Here is a 15777-nt window from a genome sequence, read left to right as displayed (position 1 = left end):
CTGTCTGCCCTGTCTGCCCTGTCTGCCCTGCCTCCTCTCCTGACTCTCTCCCTCTGCCAACTGTGTTTTTTTACAAACAAGAGTTTGCCTATATAGTCTCTGAGGGTCCAGAACTAAGTTACAGGGATCCACCTGCCTCTGGCTTCTAAGTGCTGGGATTAAAGTTGTGTGCTACCACACCCAGCCATTCATACAGGTCTGTAATCACCAGCACATGTGACAGTGTTGAAGGCCAAAAGCAGGTCAAGCCATCTGCCATTAAGAGGTTAAAAATCTACGTAGTGCTTGCTGCAGGGTACCAGGAATGTTTGTTCACAGTTTATTGGTTAATAACAAACTGGCAATTTAAATAGCCATGAAGCATTCTTATTTAAGGTGATTATATGCATTTTACCCATAAAATATCTTCTAACATTATCCTTAAACACTGTAACATTCCCTTTAAGCTCCCCTGAGAGGCTTATTTTCTTGGTTTGAGTAAATTCAAAAATAGGATTCCTTTAGTGATTGCTTCTCTGACCCCTCAAGTCACATGTTACTTACTTTCTAAATATTGAAAGGATTCTTTCCAAATATTTTCAGTGAGTTCTACATTAAGTCCTTTGCAGTTATAGCACTAGATAGTTTCTGGACCTGTTCAATGTGTTGAGTTTTGGGTTTATGTGATGTCTGAGTGAGTTTTCTTAATGTACTGGACAAGAGTGTTACTGTGTAATAGTTGGTGGACATCGGTTAGGCCTTGTCAGTTGGTGGATGGGTTCAGGTCATCTTCAAGTCATAATGATTTTTCTCTATCTCCTTCTACCATGTGCTGAGAGAGCTATGTTGAAATCTCAAACCATAATATTGGATTCCTTTGTCTTTTCAGTTCGGCCACATTTTGTATCATTTGTTTAGAAAGTCTAGTATTAGCTACATTCATACTTAGAATTCTTGCATATTCCTAATTATTTGGTAACTCTTACTGTGAATATTCTTTTCTAGCCCTAGTTACTTACTAATACTTACACAACTGCAGCCTTTTGATTGTTATTGACATTTGCCTTGTAACCTAAATCAGTGATATGTTCTCAGCTACAAACACTGGTTGGTGAGGACTGAACCTAGAGACTGAGCTAAATCCCTAACCCTTATGTTATGTGTTATTATATATTATATATAATATATATATTGTTTTTCTAGTTATCTATCTGTGGATATAAGCATGTGAGTGCAGGTGCCACAGTAGGCAGGAGTTAGATCCCCTGGAGGTTGGAGTTACAAGGAGTTGTAAACCCAACCCCAGGCCTCTGAAAGACCAGTACTTGCCCTTAACCACTGAGGATCACTCCAGCTTTATAATTGGGGCTTGCTTTTCCCTCCAAAGTAAGTCTCAACTGTTGGAATATTTGAGCCATTTTTAGAGTGATTGCCTATGAAAGGTGTGCCTTTGTAGTGCTCCTTGTCTTGTGCAAGCCTTTTATCCCATTTAATAATTTGCAGTACTTCCACTTTGGTAATTTGGTAATTTAGAATTTACATCTTGAGTTTGTCTTGGTTACTTGGGAGTAGCAAATGCCCTGCCGTGGAATGGAGTTTCTGGAAGTCCCTTCTACTGTGTCTTCCCAGTAACTAATCCGCAGTCTCTAGTCTGTTAATCCCATGTGGTGAAAATATTACTCTAAATATTGAATGTGATTTTTATCTCTAAAAGTTCTGTTGGGTTCATTTTAAAAATTCTTCTATTAGGTTAATGTTTCTTTGAACACCTATTTAAAGTCCATGCTTGCTTATTCATTATTTCTATAAAGTATGGATCAGTTTCTCTTCCTTTCTTTTCTTCTAATTGTGCATCATATTCTCTTTCTGAATCCCTATGCATTTGTTCACAAAGGTTTCTCTGCCCTGGCTGGTGGCTAATGATCATCATCCTACGTGAAATCTGAATGTACACATTTCAGCATTGCTTATTGTTGTTTTTCCTCGAAGTTTACATCTCAGCTAGACCAACAGCTGTTTCAGATTTCTACCCTTACACCGCATTTTACAGGATACTCCCATGCACAAAGCTGGAACAGGAAGCCTGGCTCACTGTCTTTGTTTGCCATCTCTTAGTGGTCACAGTCCTCCACTATCTACTGTTTGAGTGTCAGGAAGGGAAAAGTGTTGTTATTATTCAGTTGCTTAATTGTTTATGACAGCAAAGTTTAAGTCTAGACCCATCACTCTCATGGCCAGAAGCAGAATTTCTATAAAGTCCTATGAAGCAGCTACCATGCAAAGACTTCAGATAGATAAATGAAGAAGTAGTAGAATAAAAGGAGACACTAAGGTACAGTCACACAGTAAGATCAGAGAAAGGTCAACACCTGAGGAGCTCCCTGTGTCTCTGCTAATCCATAAGTGTGTCAGAAAGCACCACAGATGCCAAAAGAAGGACAAAAACGTGCTTACAAGCTGGAGTCGTGGTAGAGAAGGAAGCCTCAGAAGTAGGGGTAGGGCACAACACATGGGTGGCTCTCTTAGTACCCTCCACGGTAAAGGACTAGACACTGTTCCTCTGCACGTGGTTTTACCACAAATATAAATCTTGTTCCTGTACTTCTCCCTTTCCTGTCCACTCTTGAACACCCAGGGGATCCTTCTAATCCTGAATGCTTCTTGTTGTATGAAACTTCCAGTGTTCATGTTAAATTTGTATAACCTTTGAACATATGGCACCATATAGCCTTTTGTGTTTCATGTAGCATATAGACATGGCTTCACATCATCTTGTAAACTGTCATCTCCCCATTTCATTTTCTATTCTTTGACCTCAAGAACTTTGTGTCCCCTAATTTCAAGGCTTTCTATGTTATCTGTGCCTTATAAAATACTTTCAGAACTGAGCAAACAGTTGTCAGGAGACAGCTGAACAGGGTTTACTATAACAGAAAGCAACTCCCATCTCTGTTTACCAACTAATGATCTGTATGCTTTGTCTGTGGAGTGCTAATATAAAAGTGAGAGGGGCCAACTAGTCGGTATCTGTGGCTTCAGACCACCGGATCTCTGTCTTCTCTCCTTAGCTTGTTTCCTAGCAGGTTTTAGCGTGATTTATCCCGCTCATTCTACACAGTCAGTCCACTTAACTGTGGACAAAAACCACTTGATATTTGCTTTTTGTTCTTGAACTCTGTTAACAAGAATGGTTTTTCCTTTATTATATTTTGATTTGTTCCCTAGTGAACACTCTCATTAACAGTCCTGCCACAAAAAAAAGTATTGCCTCTTATTTGCTGTCACAAAAGCTAATCCCAGATGTACGTGTTCTATGTCTTACAACCATAGTTTTTGTTTTGTTTTGTTTCGTTGAGACAGGGTTGGCAGGCTGCCCTTAAACTCATGATCTTGCCTCTGCCTCCCAACTGCTGGCATTATAGGTATACACTACCACATCTACCTCTTTTGAAGAACTTTTAAAAAGTTCTACTTCAAATGTACACTAAATGTAAGTATGCCTGTACTTAAGTGATACATATTTAAATATTTACAAATGAACAGATTTGCTTTAAAATTATCCAGTAGAGTTTTAGAGTAGATCAGAGGTTTGCACATTTTCTGTAATGGACCAAGTAGTAATATTTTGGCTTTGTGGTGGTTCCTCTGGGCACCAGTGGATCGTGCTAATGCAGCCATAGACCTGAATGAAGGAGCCTCTCTGTGTTCTGTTTTAAACTATATTCAGAAAACTAGCCTGTGAACTGCATTGCTTTGAACCTGTCAGGGTGTAGTAAGATCGGCTGTGTGTTCATGAGTGTTTGAGGTGGGTGATTGGCACAGAGGAATGCATTGTTGGATATATTTGAAAAATCCAATGAAGAGCTAAAACCAGTTTCTGGTACAATAATATGAAGAAAAAAGTTTTCATTTGTGTGTTGTGGTCACTAATAAAAATTTTATCTCTTTCTGCTGGAATTCCTGCACGGGCTAGCTTCACTACAGTCGTCAGTACAGCACTACGAAGAAAAGAACACCAAAATCAAGCAGCTGCTTGTGAAGACCAAAAAGGAGCTGGCAGATGCAAAGCAAGCAGTATGTTCATTTCTCGGTACCCTATTAGTGCTCACTCACAGGTCTGAGTTTGACCATGTTTAATTTAGTGTTTAATTTAACCATGGCTCTCTTTCTGTAGGAAACCGATCACTTACTACTCCAGGCATCTTTAAAGGGGGAGCTGGAAGCCAGCCAGCAGCAACTAGATGTCTATAAAGTAAGATTTTGAATTTTTTGAAACACTTTTGCCATGTGGAAGTAAGTTGCCATTTAGATGTGCTAGAGACCTGACTCAGCACTAAGGACAGGTTCCATTCACACCACCCACCTGGTGGCTCACAACCATCCACTACACACACACACACACACACACACATACACACACACACACACACACCACACACCACACACACACGCACACACGCACACAGAGTTCCAGGAATCAGATACTTTCTGGTGACCTCTAAGGGCACCAGGCACACATGTGGTACATAGACATGCACACAGGCAGAACATCCATACATATAAAAACTAATAGAAGGGGGTTTTGGGTTTTGGGGGTTTTTTTAGAAAAAAAAAATTCCTTTTAGATGTTTTTCTATCAGATAAGGAGTTCCTCTTTAGGGCTTCTTAAGAAGATTGCTCAGCACTTTGCTGAAGCAGAAGCAGTGAAGTCTAGTAATACTACACAGTTCAGGCTAGTGACCATCATGCCTTTGGGGGTCTAACAGTCATGAACAGTACAAATAAAATAAATGTGACCCAAAACTTCATCTCTGCCTCTGACTGAAAAGACAGTTGCAAGAAGCAAGCTGGTTTTATACTTGCTATATTTTATATGTATAATGTCTGATGGTATTTAATTAAACATTAAATATTTAGTCTTAAATTATGCAGATTCTGATTTAAAAAAGTAAATCAGCCTACTAGTAAGAAAATGTTCGAGGGTACGTGATATGAAAGTGTCAAGTCATCAATAAAAATATTCTTTTAAAAAAAAAGACAAGAAAAGCAAGTGTTGTCCTCCTATCTGAAAAGAACCCACTCTTATTTAATCTGACTCTGCAGATTGAGCTGGCTGAGATGACGTCCGAGAAACACAAAATCCATGAGCATCTGAAGACATCTGCAGAACAGCACCAGCGCGCACTGAGTGCGTACCAGCAGAGGGTGGCAGCCCTGCAGGAGGAGAGCCGCACTGCCAAGGTGTGTCCTTCAGGCCTGAGCCCACAGGCTCTGCTGCTGCAGGGCTGTCCCCAGCAGTGCTTGCTCTGTAACTAGCAGATGCACACCCACCTCAGCTCATCCGCTCTAAATGCAGCCACATGGCCCCCATCATCACAGGGACAGTTTTCTTTCTTTATGTGTGAGTGTGAGCACACAGGAACCTCCGTGTATGTGTGGAGGTCAGAGGTCAGTTTTAATCCAGCCATGTGCCCCCCCATCATCACAGGGACAGTATTTCCTTACATATGTGTGAGTGTGAGCACACAGGAACCTCCGTGTATGTGTGGAGGTCAGAGGTCAGTTTTCAGGAGAAGGCTCTCCCCTTGTATCTTGTTGAGACAATGTCTGTCTTGTTTCTGCTGCTGCACTGTGTACTCAAGGCCAGCTGCCCCGTGCAATTCTCCTGTCTCTGCCTCCTGACTTACCATGGAGTACAGAGAAGGTAAATGCATACCTTCTGATCTGGCTTTAAAAAAAAAACAACCACAACAAAATAGACCGTGGGTTTCAGGGATCAAACTCGGGTTTTTCAGACTTGCACAGTTAGTACTTCTAGTACTGTAGCCATCGCCCGAGCTCCTGACACTAAAACGAAAAACATGAATACAATTACCTTACATTTATGTTTATTAATGTATATGTGTAAAAATGTCACATATTTATTTTGGAAGAGCACTGCAGTTTTTTCTGAGGTTTAAATAATTGTGACATTCTAATAGAATGGGCCTGCTTCCCTGGTGTCAGCATACAAAGCATGTAGTTCCTTACTGTGGCTGCAGTAGAAGTGTCTCTTACCTAAGCGATTGTACGGGGAGTGTGGGACTCTACAGCTCACTTCCAAAGCACAGTGTAACTCTTACCACTGTGTATTGAAAGGAAAGTTCAAAAGAATCTGCCGTTGAGAATCAGTTTTTTCTGTTTGTAAAAAGAGAACATATCATAGGTGTAAAAATTTGGGGGGGGGGTGCTGGAGAGATGGTTCAACAGTTAAGAGCACCATCTGCTCTTCCAAAGGTCCCTAGTTCAAATCCCAGCAACCACATGGTGGCTCACAACCATCTGTAATGAGATCTGATGCCCTTTCCTGGAGTGTCTGAAGACAGCTACTGTGTACTTATATATAACAATAAATAAATAAATCTTTAAAAAAAAAAAAAAAAGGCCCTGAGTTCAAATCCCAGCAAGCACATGGTGGCTCACAGCCATCCATAATGAGATCTTTATGCCCTCTTCTGATGTGTCTGAAGACAGCTACAGTGTACTTGCATATAATAAATAAATAAACCTTAAAAAAAAAATTTGTAAACTAATAGAAGCAAAGAGTGTCATTATACTATTTATGAGTAGCAAAAACATGAAATTGAGAGTTTTAAAAGAGGTCAGGCCAACAGAACTGGGTTTATGTTTTGGTTTAAGTTTGTAGTATTTTGGGGCTTGGTTTATTGTTTGTTTTATGAGACAAGAAATTACTCTATATCCTATACTGGCCTGGAAATCATAGTATATCCCAGACTGGCCTCAAACTCTTTACAATCTTCCTGCCTGCTGAGATTGCATGGATGAGCAGCCATACCCAACCCCAGAGCTTACTTTTAGTAACGTTATTAAAGACTAAAATGAATAATAAGCTATTTTATTTATTTTCACAGATTTTTTTTAACTTTATTAACCTCTGAAAGGACATAGGAGGATCATGTTGCCATCAGTGACAATTCTCTCTCTCTTAAATGTTATAGGCAGAACAAGCTGCTATCACCTCTGAATTTGAGAGCTACAAAGTCCGAGTTCATAACGTTCTAAAACAACAGAAAAATAAATCCACGTCTCAGGCTGAAACTGAGGGAGCTAAACAAGAAAGGTAAAGCCTAAGGTTTTCCCCATACAGATCTTTCCAAAGTTGGTTAAAAGCCCCGTTTTGATTGCTTTTGACTAGAATTTTAGGTACTGCTACCAGTGAGCAGAGAAATTCTTGATGTCACCATATTCCCAGACAATTAGGGAAGGATACAACATGGCATTATTGCAGACTCTAAAGGATGTTAAAGCCAGAATCCGGTCTCTAAACTATAACCTCTTGTCTCAATGAGATCCAAACATAGCAGAGGTGTAGGCATTAACATTAAATGTGCATTATGCTATTTATGACCACCTCCATTTGATTTGAGTGCTATGTTAATGTCAGTTTAAAATTAGCATCCAGATCCATGTCGTAAATTGTTCAAAAATATACTAGGGCCAAGAGGTGCGCTGGATGTGGTGGCACACACCATTTCACCCTAGCACTTAGGAGGCAGAGGCAAATGGGTCTTTGAGAGTTCAGGCCAGCCTGATCTACAGAGTGAGTTCCAGGACAGCCAGGGCTACACAGAGAAACTGTCACACAGAAAGAGATGGGGGGAGGGGAGAGGGTTCAGGCATCCTGTGGCATGTCCATTTTGATTTTGTAGTAGAGGTCGGTTATTTATAGTTTTACACCTGTTTCTAAGCTTCTAAACAGGGCTTCTAATCATAGTCCTGTAATGTTTGCATGCTTATGTTTATGCTTTTGTTAGTTTTTGTTTAAGAATCTATTAAGGTATTTTTTCTACCCTTAGCTATCAAAAATATCTATCAGTAAATATCTCTTAGTAATTGTTATCATTTGTTAAGAGCTGATGTGAGCATACCTGAATCTTGATTTCACATTACTTAAATGTGATTTTTTTTTTTTAAGTTTCTTCCAGTGTTTCACTTTTTCTTAACCTATTTTTGTGATTTTTTTTGAGCTTCTTGTGGGTGGGAATTGTCACCTTAAAGAATGCCCATTTCTTATATATCTTTTAAGGAAATAATACTATATGCATTATGGAATAATTGTGAGTTTTCATTATCTCCACCAAGATTTTATTCTCATTCTAAATAGACTCATCCCTTTTCTTCAAGTATTGCCTTTCACTGTATTTTAACCTCACATGCCATTCTCAGAACCACAATCTTACAAGTGTGTGAGATTCTTTTCTAACTAATATAACCCTAAACATAATGTAATCTTCTCTGATACCACGTGATGTCCTGTTCCATTTCAGTATGAAATATCAAACCCAGACAAACCCAAGCTTTGTGATCCCAGCACTCAGGAAGCTGAGACAGGAGGATTGCCACTAGTTAAAAGCCAGTTTGTGCTCTGTAGCAAGTATCAGGCCAACCATGGCTATATAGACTAAACTCAAGAAGCATCTTTTTGTAAATCTGTAGTGCCTGATATTTGCCATCTCACTATAACTTTTTTTAATTATTTTAATTCTTGTGAGTATATATTCTTTAGAATCATCCACAGTAACCAAGAGTCTGACACTGAAACAGCAAACATATTTGAGGCCACAAAATGAGTTTACCTCTTTCATAAATGTTGTTAAACTATTTCTGTTTTAGGGAACACCTGGAAATGCTGATTGACCAACTGAAAATCAAGTTACAGGACAGCCAAAATAGCTTACAAATCAATGTATCGGAGTTGCAGGCACTGCAATCTGAGCATGACACTCTGCTAGAGAGGCACAACCGGATGCTGCAGGAAACTGTGGCCAAAGAGGCGGAGCTTCGGGAAAAGTAAGGCTGCCAGCAGCAGAAGTGCCATTAGGAGGGAGCAGGCAGGCAGCCTGGACTCCGCTGTGTCCTCCTTGTGCAGGCGAGCAGCCTGGCACTCCGCTGTGTCCCTCTGCGGATTGCAGTCATGAGTAAGAGCTTACAGAGGCTTGATAGCTTTGCCTTATCTACCAGCAAGCTTCCCTTCAGACTGTTTTTATCTTTAGCATTTTTGAGAACAACTAACATCTGATATCCAACCTGTCCTACAACCTTTATTTAAAAAAAAAAAAAAAAAAAAAGGCTTTCCAACCCAAGTGTTAAATTTAAAAAAGCATTTTTCTTTATTGCCATAAGGAGGAATTAAAGTAATTATTCATTGATGAAGCCAACCAATGTTTGTATAACATACAGAGCCCAACTAATATAAACACCCAAGTCACAACTGGAACAGAATGATAAGCTTCTGTTGGGACTGCTAGTCCAGTCCCATGTGAGGAGCTTGCAAGCAGCTAGCTTGCTAGTAAATCCAGAAGCATTGCTGACAACACCTGGAGGCATTGTGTGTGATGCTGGAGATTGAACACAGTCAAGTGCTATGCTTCTGAGCTGTATCTCAGCCCTCAGAAAACTGTGGTAACTGCTAATGGTTCCTCCTTTATGTTCTTGTAACTATTAGGAACAAAATGCTTGCAAAACACTAAGTATAGTGTGTCACTAGTCACTATGAACTAGGTCATTAAGATCCCTTTTGCTAAAGCCAGGCATACTGGCGTGTACATGTAATCTCAACACTCAGGCTCAGGACCAGGGCCACACAACAAGTGTAAGTCCATCACAGACTGTATTATAGAAGAAAGAAAAGAAAAGAAAATCAGTGATTTTTTTTTTTGTATTATCTTTTCTTCTTTAGCCACTAAATCTGTTTTAACTTAATATGGTGTATCTAATTATGACAGAAAAAATCATTTTAATACATTATACTCCCAATAGGTGAGAATGTTCACTTAATACTGGAATCAGGTTTGAGACTGGCAGGCATGAGACCTAGGAGAGGGCAGATTTCACTGTTTTTTTTAATTGCTTCTAATTTTTCTGAGCAAATATTTCTGGAAATTTTGTTCATGTTTTCTGGTTGAGGTTTGCTAAAACCAAACATAAAATAACAAAGATACAAATAAACTTTAAAAAAAATTGTTGCTCAAGCTGCTGAGGTGGCTCAACAGGGAGACACATGCTGAGCAGGGGTCATGAACTCAGCCCCCGGTGCCCATGAGAAAGTGGAAGGAGGAAGAGAAGTGACTACAAACTTGCCTTGACTCCTACCATGTGTATGCCCATCATTCACTCACATACAGTAATAATAAAAGAATAAACTTTAATTAATTAATAAAGTAGTTGCTCTCAAAGTGTAGGTCTCCTAACTGTTGTAGGCCTGACAATGTCAAACTCAAGTGGAGGATTGCTGCTAGTAGCTAATTTCCAGGACCACTACCTCAGAGTCAGCAGCTGGGGTATGAAAACTAGGTGTTAGTGTCTTTTTAAGGTAAACCAGCAAATCTGATGTGCTGTAAGAGTTAGAACTAGCTGTGATAAAGGTCGTCGTGCCTGTGTGATTCATGCTAATTCACTCAGAAATTGATATTTTCCTTTGGACTGTCTTTATGAAAAGTATCCTTTTTCTCACGTTCAAGGTAATATGGAATAAGTAGATTAATCTTATATGAGCTGCCTACATAAAATCACATAACAAAGTAGAATAATGTGTGTGTGCACACATGCGCGTTTTTAAAAGTGTAACAGGAGCCAGGCAATGGTGGCGCAGGCTTTTAATCCCAGTACTTGGGAGGCAGAGGCAAGTGGATTTCTGAATTCTAGACCAGCCTGGTCTACAGAGTGAGTTCCAGGACAGCCAGGGCTACACAGAGAAACCCTGTCTCAAAAAAAAAAAAAAAGTGTAACAGGGCTTTCCATCTCCCAGGCTAGTCTTACTTACTCATTATGTAGATGAAGGTGACCTTCTGATCCTCCTGCCTCTACCTCTATGTGCTGAGATGGCAAGGATGTACCAATGTGTCCAGCCAGTTTCTATGGTGCTGGGGGCTGAACCCAGAGCTGTCAGAGGCGGCTTCAGCAAGTGTAGTTCATTGCTATGTAGTGCTTTCATACAAACGTAGCTCTTCTCACCTTCAGGTTGTGTTCAGTTCAGTCTGAGAACACCATGATCAAGTCTGAACACACACAGACAATGTGTCAGCTCACATCCCAGAATGAAGCACTCCGTAACAGCTTCCGAGACCAAGTTCGACACTTGCAGGATGAGCACAGAAAGACAGTGGAGACTCTGCAGCACCAGCTCTCCAAGGTGGAAGCCCAGCTCTTCCAGCTCAAGAGTGAGCCATCCACAAGAAGTACGTGTATCTGTGTGGGAGGGTTACCTTTTTGTGTTCTGGCATATTTGTATCACATACAAACATCATTCACAAGTTGATGAGGAAGTAAAATATTGGATGGATCAATAGTTCCGAGTACTTGCTATAGTTACAGAGGACCTGGGTTTGATCCTCAGCACCCACGTGGTGGTTCATATCAGTCTATAACTCCAGTCACAGGGAATTCAGTGCCCTCTTCCAACCATTGATAGCACTGTCTACACACCATATACAGACATACATGCAAAACACCCAGAGACCCAAATAAAAATAGTAGTAGTAATAATTGAAAACATGTAAAACTTAAAGGAAAAAGTTACTGACTACCTGTGTCGATTCTGTGATTAATGAATTATTGATTTGCTTACTGGAAATAAACCTGAGTCATATGAACCCTTCTTGATTATACTTACAGCAGCCTGTGCAACTTCTTAGACCACTGATGTTCATAATTGTGTAACCCTCTGTGTAATATATTTATTTTTTGTTTGGCTTATACATCCTCCTATCAGTCTGACGGCATAAGTTCTAATTCTGTCATCTATTACTTGGCCTCAAACACATGTGTTGGTTGGACGCTTTGGGCAGAGCTAGGGACTTATGAACAGTACTCATCCAGTCTTCTGCTGGTGCAGCTTCTTCCTTCAGACTTCAGTGAGGTAGAATTGTCACTTCACCCATTGTCTTCTCTTCTGCTTCCAGAAAAAGCCAAGAGAATGTCAGTTATGACAGTGCTATTTTAGTCCTATGTTCATGGTACTTCGTTTCCCATAGAAAATGTCATGGAGCATTGGCAGACACAGGTCACTTAAACATGCTCAAAAACTGACCTTAGGAGAATTTAACTTACACCAAGAGTTTTAAAGAAAATGATCAAAGAAAAACAGGTTGTACAAAGAAGTCGTAATTTAGGAATCAGCAGTGTAATAAGCAGTTGGTAAAAATGTCAGAAACTCAGGGAAATGCTCCAGCCAGCCAGCCAAAGGCTAACTGAGCTTTAAAGAACTGGGGAGACAGTTACTGAAAAGAAAGACAGTATTGAAAAGAAATTAACTGGGCTGGATAGACCGCTCGGCAGTTAAGAGCATTGACTGCTCTTCCAGAGATCCTGAGTTCAATTCCCAGCAACCACATGGTGGCTCACAACCATCTATAAAGGGATCTGATGCCCTCTTCTGGTGTGTCTGAAGGCAGCTACAGTATGTATGTATGTATAATAAAAATCTAAAAGAAAAGAATGAACTTTGAAACTTCAAAAATATCTGGATTGAGCTATGAGACCTTGCATAGATTTAATTTCTCATCAATCAAGTAATGCATTTGGAAATGTCTTATGGGCTTCACAAGTCTGTATAAGTGTTTGTTATAGATAAGCAAGAAATCCTTTCTTCCTTTTTTGAGATAAAAATCATACTATGTAGCCCTGGCTGGTCAGGAACTCGCTTTGTCTACCAAATGTTAGGATTAAAGACATGTACCCAAGAATCTATGGTAACTGATGGTTCCCTACACTGAACTCTGGGCTCTGTAATCTGAACACTGGAGATGTAAGCAGGCAACACTAAGTGCCGACTCAGATGACAGTATAAGGTAGCAACGGAGACTGTCGGCACACTGCAGCATGTGGAAAGGCTGGGTGTCGTGCAGAATAAGCATTAGCCAACTGGCCATCGTAGGCAGCCAGTAGCTATGTGTGTCATTGCTGTTGGGTGATTAGCCTAGCTCAATGTCAAGTGACTAAGTGTATCTAACCATGTAGTATCCTTTCTTCAGACACCATTTGTTTAGCTTCTATTTGTTTAATTTCTTTAACTGTATTAAAGAAATGTTGGGGTCAAGTCCATTGGCTTTTAACAGTTTCACTTACCCTTTAAAATATTTACTAGGCCCTGCTTCTTCCCATCAACCTTCAAAAAGCCTCCGAGAAAGAAGAACCACAGATCTCCCCCTTCTGGACATGCACACTGTGGCCCGAGAGGAGGGGGAGGGGATGGAGACAACTGACACCGAGTCTGTGTCGTCGGCCGGCACACACATTCAGTCCTTAGAGCAGCTCCTTAGCTCTCCCGACACCAAACCTGGTAGGTTGCCTCCAGCACGTGGTTCTTGGTTTTGTTTCGTTTTTACCTTGGCTTCTTGTTTGATAAATACTACTGTGATTTTTATGTGGTTTTTGAGCTATTTCAGTGAAAGATACTATAGTATGAAACATCTCTTTAAAAATTAAAAACATAGCTGGGCGGTGGTGACACATGCCTTTAATCTCAGCACTTAGGAGGCAAAGGGACGTGGATCTCTGAGTCTAGAGTGAGTTCTAGGACAGTCAGAGTGATACACAGAGAAAACCTCTCTCAAAAAAAAATTTTAAAAAAACAAAAACAAAAATTACATTAACAAAACAAAAACATTATATTTAATTACATTTAAAAAACAAAAACACATTAACACAAGCATAGGCCTGAGCCAGAAGTGCACAATGAAGTCACTAGAAGTCATAAAGAAGTCCTTTAGCATTATGAGACAAGAAATGAACTGTTCCCATACACTCCAAGAAACTAAGTTTCAGTTTATTACTTACAGTGAAATATTGGTAAATTTGCTGTGATAAATACAGTATAGTTGGGGGCTAGAGAGATGGCTCAGCTGTTAAGAGCACTGACTGCTCTTCTAAAGGTCCTGAGTTCAAATCCCAGCAACCACATGGTGGCTCACAACCATCTGTAAAGAGATCTGACTCCCTCTTCTGGTGTGTCTAAAGACAGCTACAGTGTATTTACATATAATAAATAAATCTTAAAAAAAAAAAAAGACAGCTACTTAAACATACTTACATATAATAATAAAAATAAATAAATCAAAAAAATACAGTGTAGTTTTAGTATGCTTCTTGTTCTTATATGTAATGAATATTACTGTTCATAATTCAGGAGGATTCTCATCTTTCTAATGCTCTGGGACCACATTTATATTCACTGTTGTGTTAGCCACCATTCACATACTATAACAAAGCCCTGGAAAAAGGTAACTTAAGAAGAAAGATTTGGTGGTGGGCAGTGGTGATGCATGCCTTTAATCCCAGCACTTGGGAGGCAGAGGCAGGCAGATTTCTGAGTTTGAGGCCAGCCTGGTCTACAGAGTGAGTTCCAGGACAGCCAGGGAAATACAGAGAAGCCCTGTCTTGAAAAACCAAAAAAAAAAAAAAGAAGAAGAAGAAGAAGAAGAAGAAGAAGAAGAAGAAGAAGAAGAAGAAGAAGAAGAAGAAGAAGAAGAAGAAGAAGAAGAAGAAGAAGAAAAGAAGAAGAAGAAGAAGAAGAAGAAGAAGAAGAAGAAGAAGAAGAAGAAGAAGAAGAAGAAGAAAGATTGGTCTTAGTTTACAAGAAGAAGAAAGAAGAAGAAGAAGAAGAAGAAGAAGAAGAAGAAGAAGAAGAAGAAGAAGAAGAAGAAGAAGAAGAAGAAGAAGAAGAAGAAGAAGAAAAGAAGAAGAAGAAAAAAGATTGGTCTTAGTTTACAATTTCAGCCCATTGTCACTAGGCCCTGCCATTTTGATACAAACAAGGCGGAATGTAACGGTGGAGCACCTTATGGCAGCCCAGAAGAGGACAGGAATAGGCCAGGCTCCAGCTTCCCATCAAAAGCACACCTCTCATGACCTAACGTCACCTCACTATGCCCCATCTCTCACTACTACCTCTCACTGGGAACTCAATGCTCCCTAGAGTACATGAGGTCCTGGATTAGACTCCAGGGCACCATCCACCACCACCCCAAAAAAATTGCACAAAGCCTAACCAATGAGGGGCTGACAGAGCCTGTACTCCAAAACTATTTGTCCTGCAGCACAAGTTCAGTCTTACTGGTCCTGCCTTCAGCTAGCAACGTTTGAGCTGACGCATGTCATATAGATGAATAATAAGGAGTGTACATGTTACAAGGTAAGACATTTCATTTTTTTTTATTTAGCATCTGTAATCTCTGATTTTTAAAATTAATTTTTAGAACGTCTTACAGAGGCCTCCTTGTGGCATAATGAATTTACCAAAGAAGAATTGGCTGAGAAGCTCAGTTCCACCACGAAGAGTGCAGATCACTTAAACGGCCTGCTTCGGGAGACAGAAGCTACCAATGCCATCCTCATGGAGCAAATTAAGGTGTGGGCAGAAGCTGGCTATCCTGAAATGCTCTATGGCAGCCGCCTCTCTAACCTGTTGTGTTTGTGTGCCCCATTTACAGATTTCAGATGCATCCATAGCACCTGTGTTATTTATATTAGATTCCTCATGATGGGAACTGTTGCTTTTACATTTTTTTAAATACTGTTAATTCATACTTTTTCTAAGAAAGTATAGCAATTGGGCAGTCATTTCCCAGCTATTGTTCCTCATAGACTCAAATAAAACATGATCATATGTCCTTGAATACTAAGGACAAAGGAGCATCAGTAATTCAATTCAAGGCATCCCCTCCCTTCTCCCCATCTCTTCCCCTGTTCTCCTTTCCCCTTCCCTCTTTCCCTGTCTTCCCCTCTCTCTCCCTCTCCTCC

At 40.1% G+C, this 15777-nt stretch overlaps 1 protein-coding gene across 5 annotated transcripts in view; it reads left to right on the top strand.

The window, feature by feature from the left end:
* Positions 1-15777, top strand: part of Gcc2 (GRIP and coiled-coil domain containing 2) — a 54026-nt gene that overhangs the window by 28505 nt on the left and 9744 nt on the right. For all 5 annotated transcript variants that reach the window (XM_031346741.1, XM_031346740.1, XM_031346737.1 and 2 more), the window contains 8 exons: positions 3953-4053; positions 4154-4231; positions 5083-5220; positions 6978-7099; positions 8653-8829; positions 10999-11216; positions 13124-13318; positions 15234-15385. In XM_031346741.1, the coding sequence (XP_031202601.1) occupies positions 3953-4053; positions 4154-4231; positions 5083-5220; positions 6978-7099; positions 8653-8829; positions 10999-11216; positions 13124-13318; positions 15234-15385 (1181 nt within the window). The remainder of the gene's footprint in view (positions 1-3952; positions 4054-4153; positions 4232-5082; positions 5221-6977; positions 7100-8652; positions 8830-10998; positions 11217-13123; positions 13319-15233; positions 15386-15777) is intronic.

This window comes from Mastomys coucha, unplaced genomic scaffold, assembly GCF_008632895.1.
Source record: "Mastomys coucha isolate ucsf_1 unplaced genomic scaffold, UCSF_Mcou_1 pScaffold3, whole genome shotgun sequence".
NCBI lineage: Eukaryota > Metazoa > Chordata > Mammalia > Rodentia > Muridae > Mastomys > Mastomys coucha.
The sequence above is the reverse complement of the archived record's forward strand: the minus strand, read 5'-3'. Positions and strand labels throughout refer to the sequence as shown.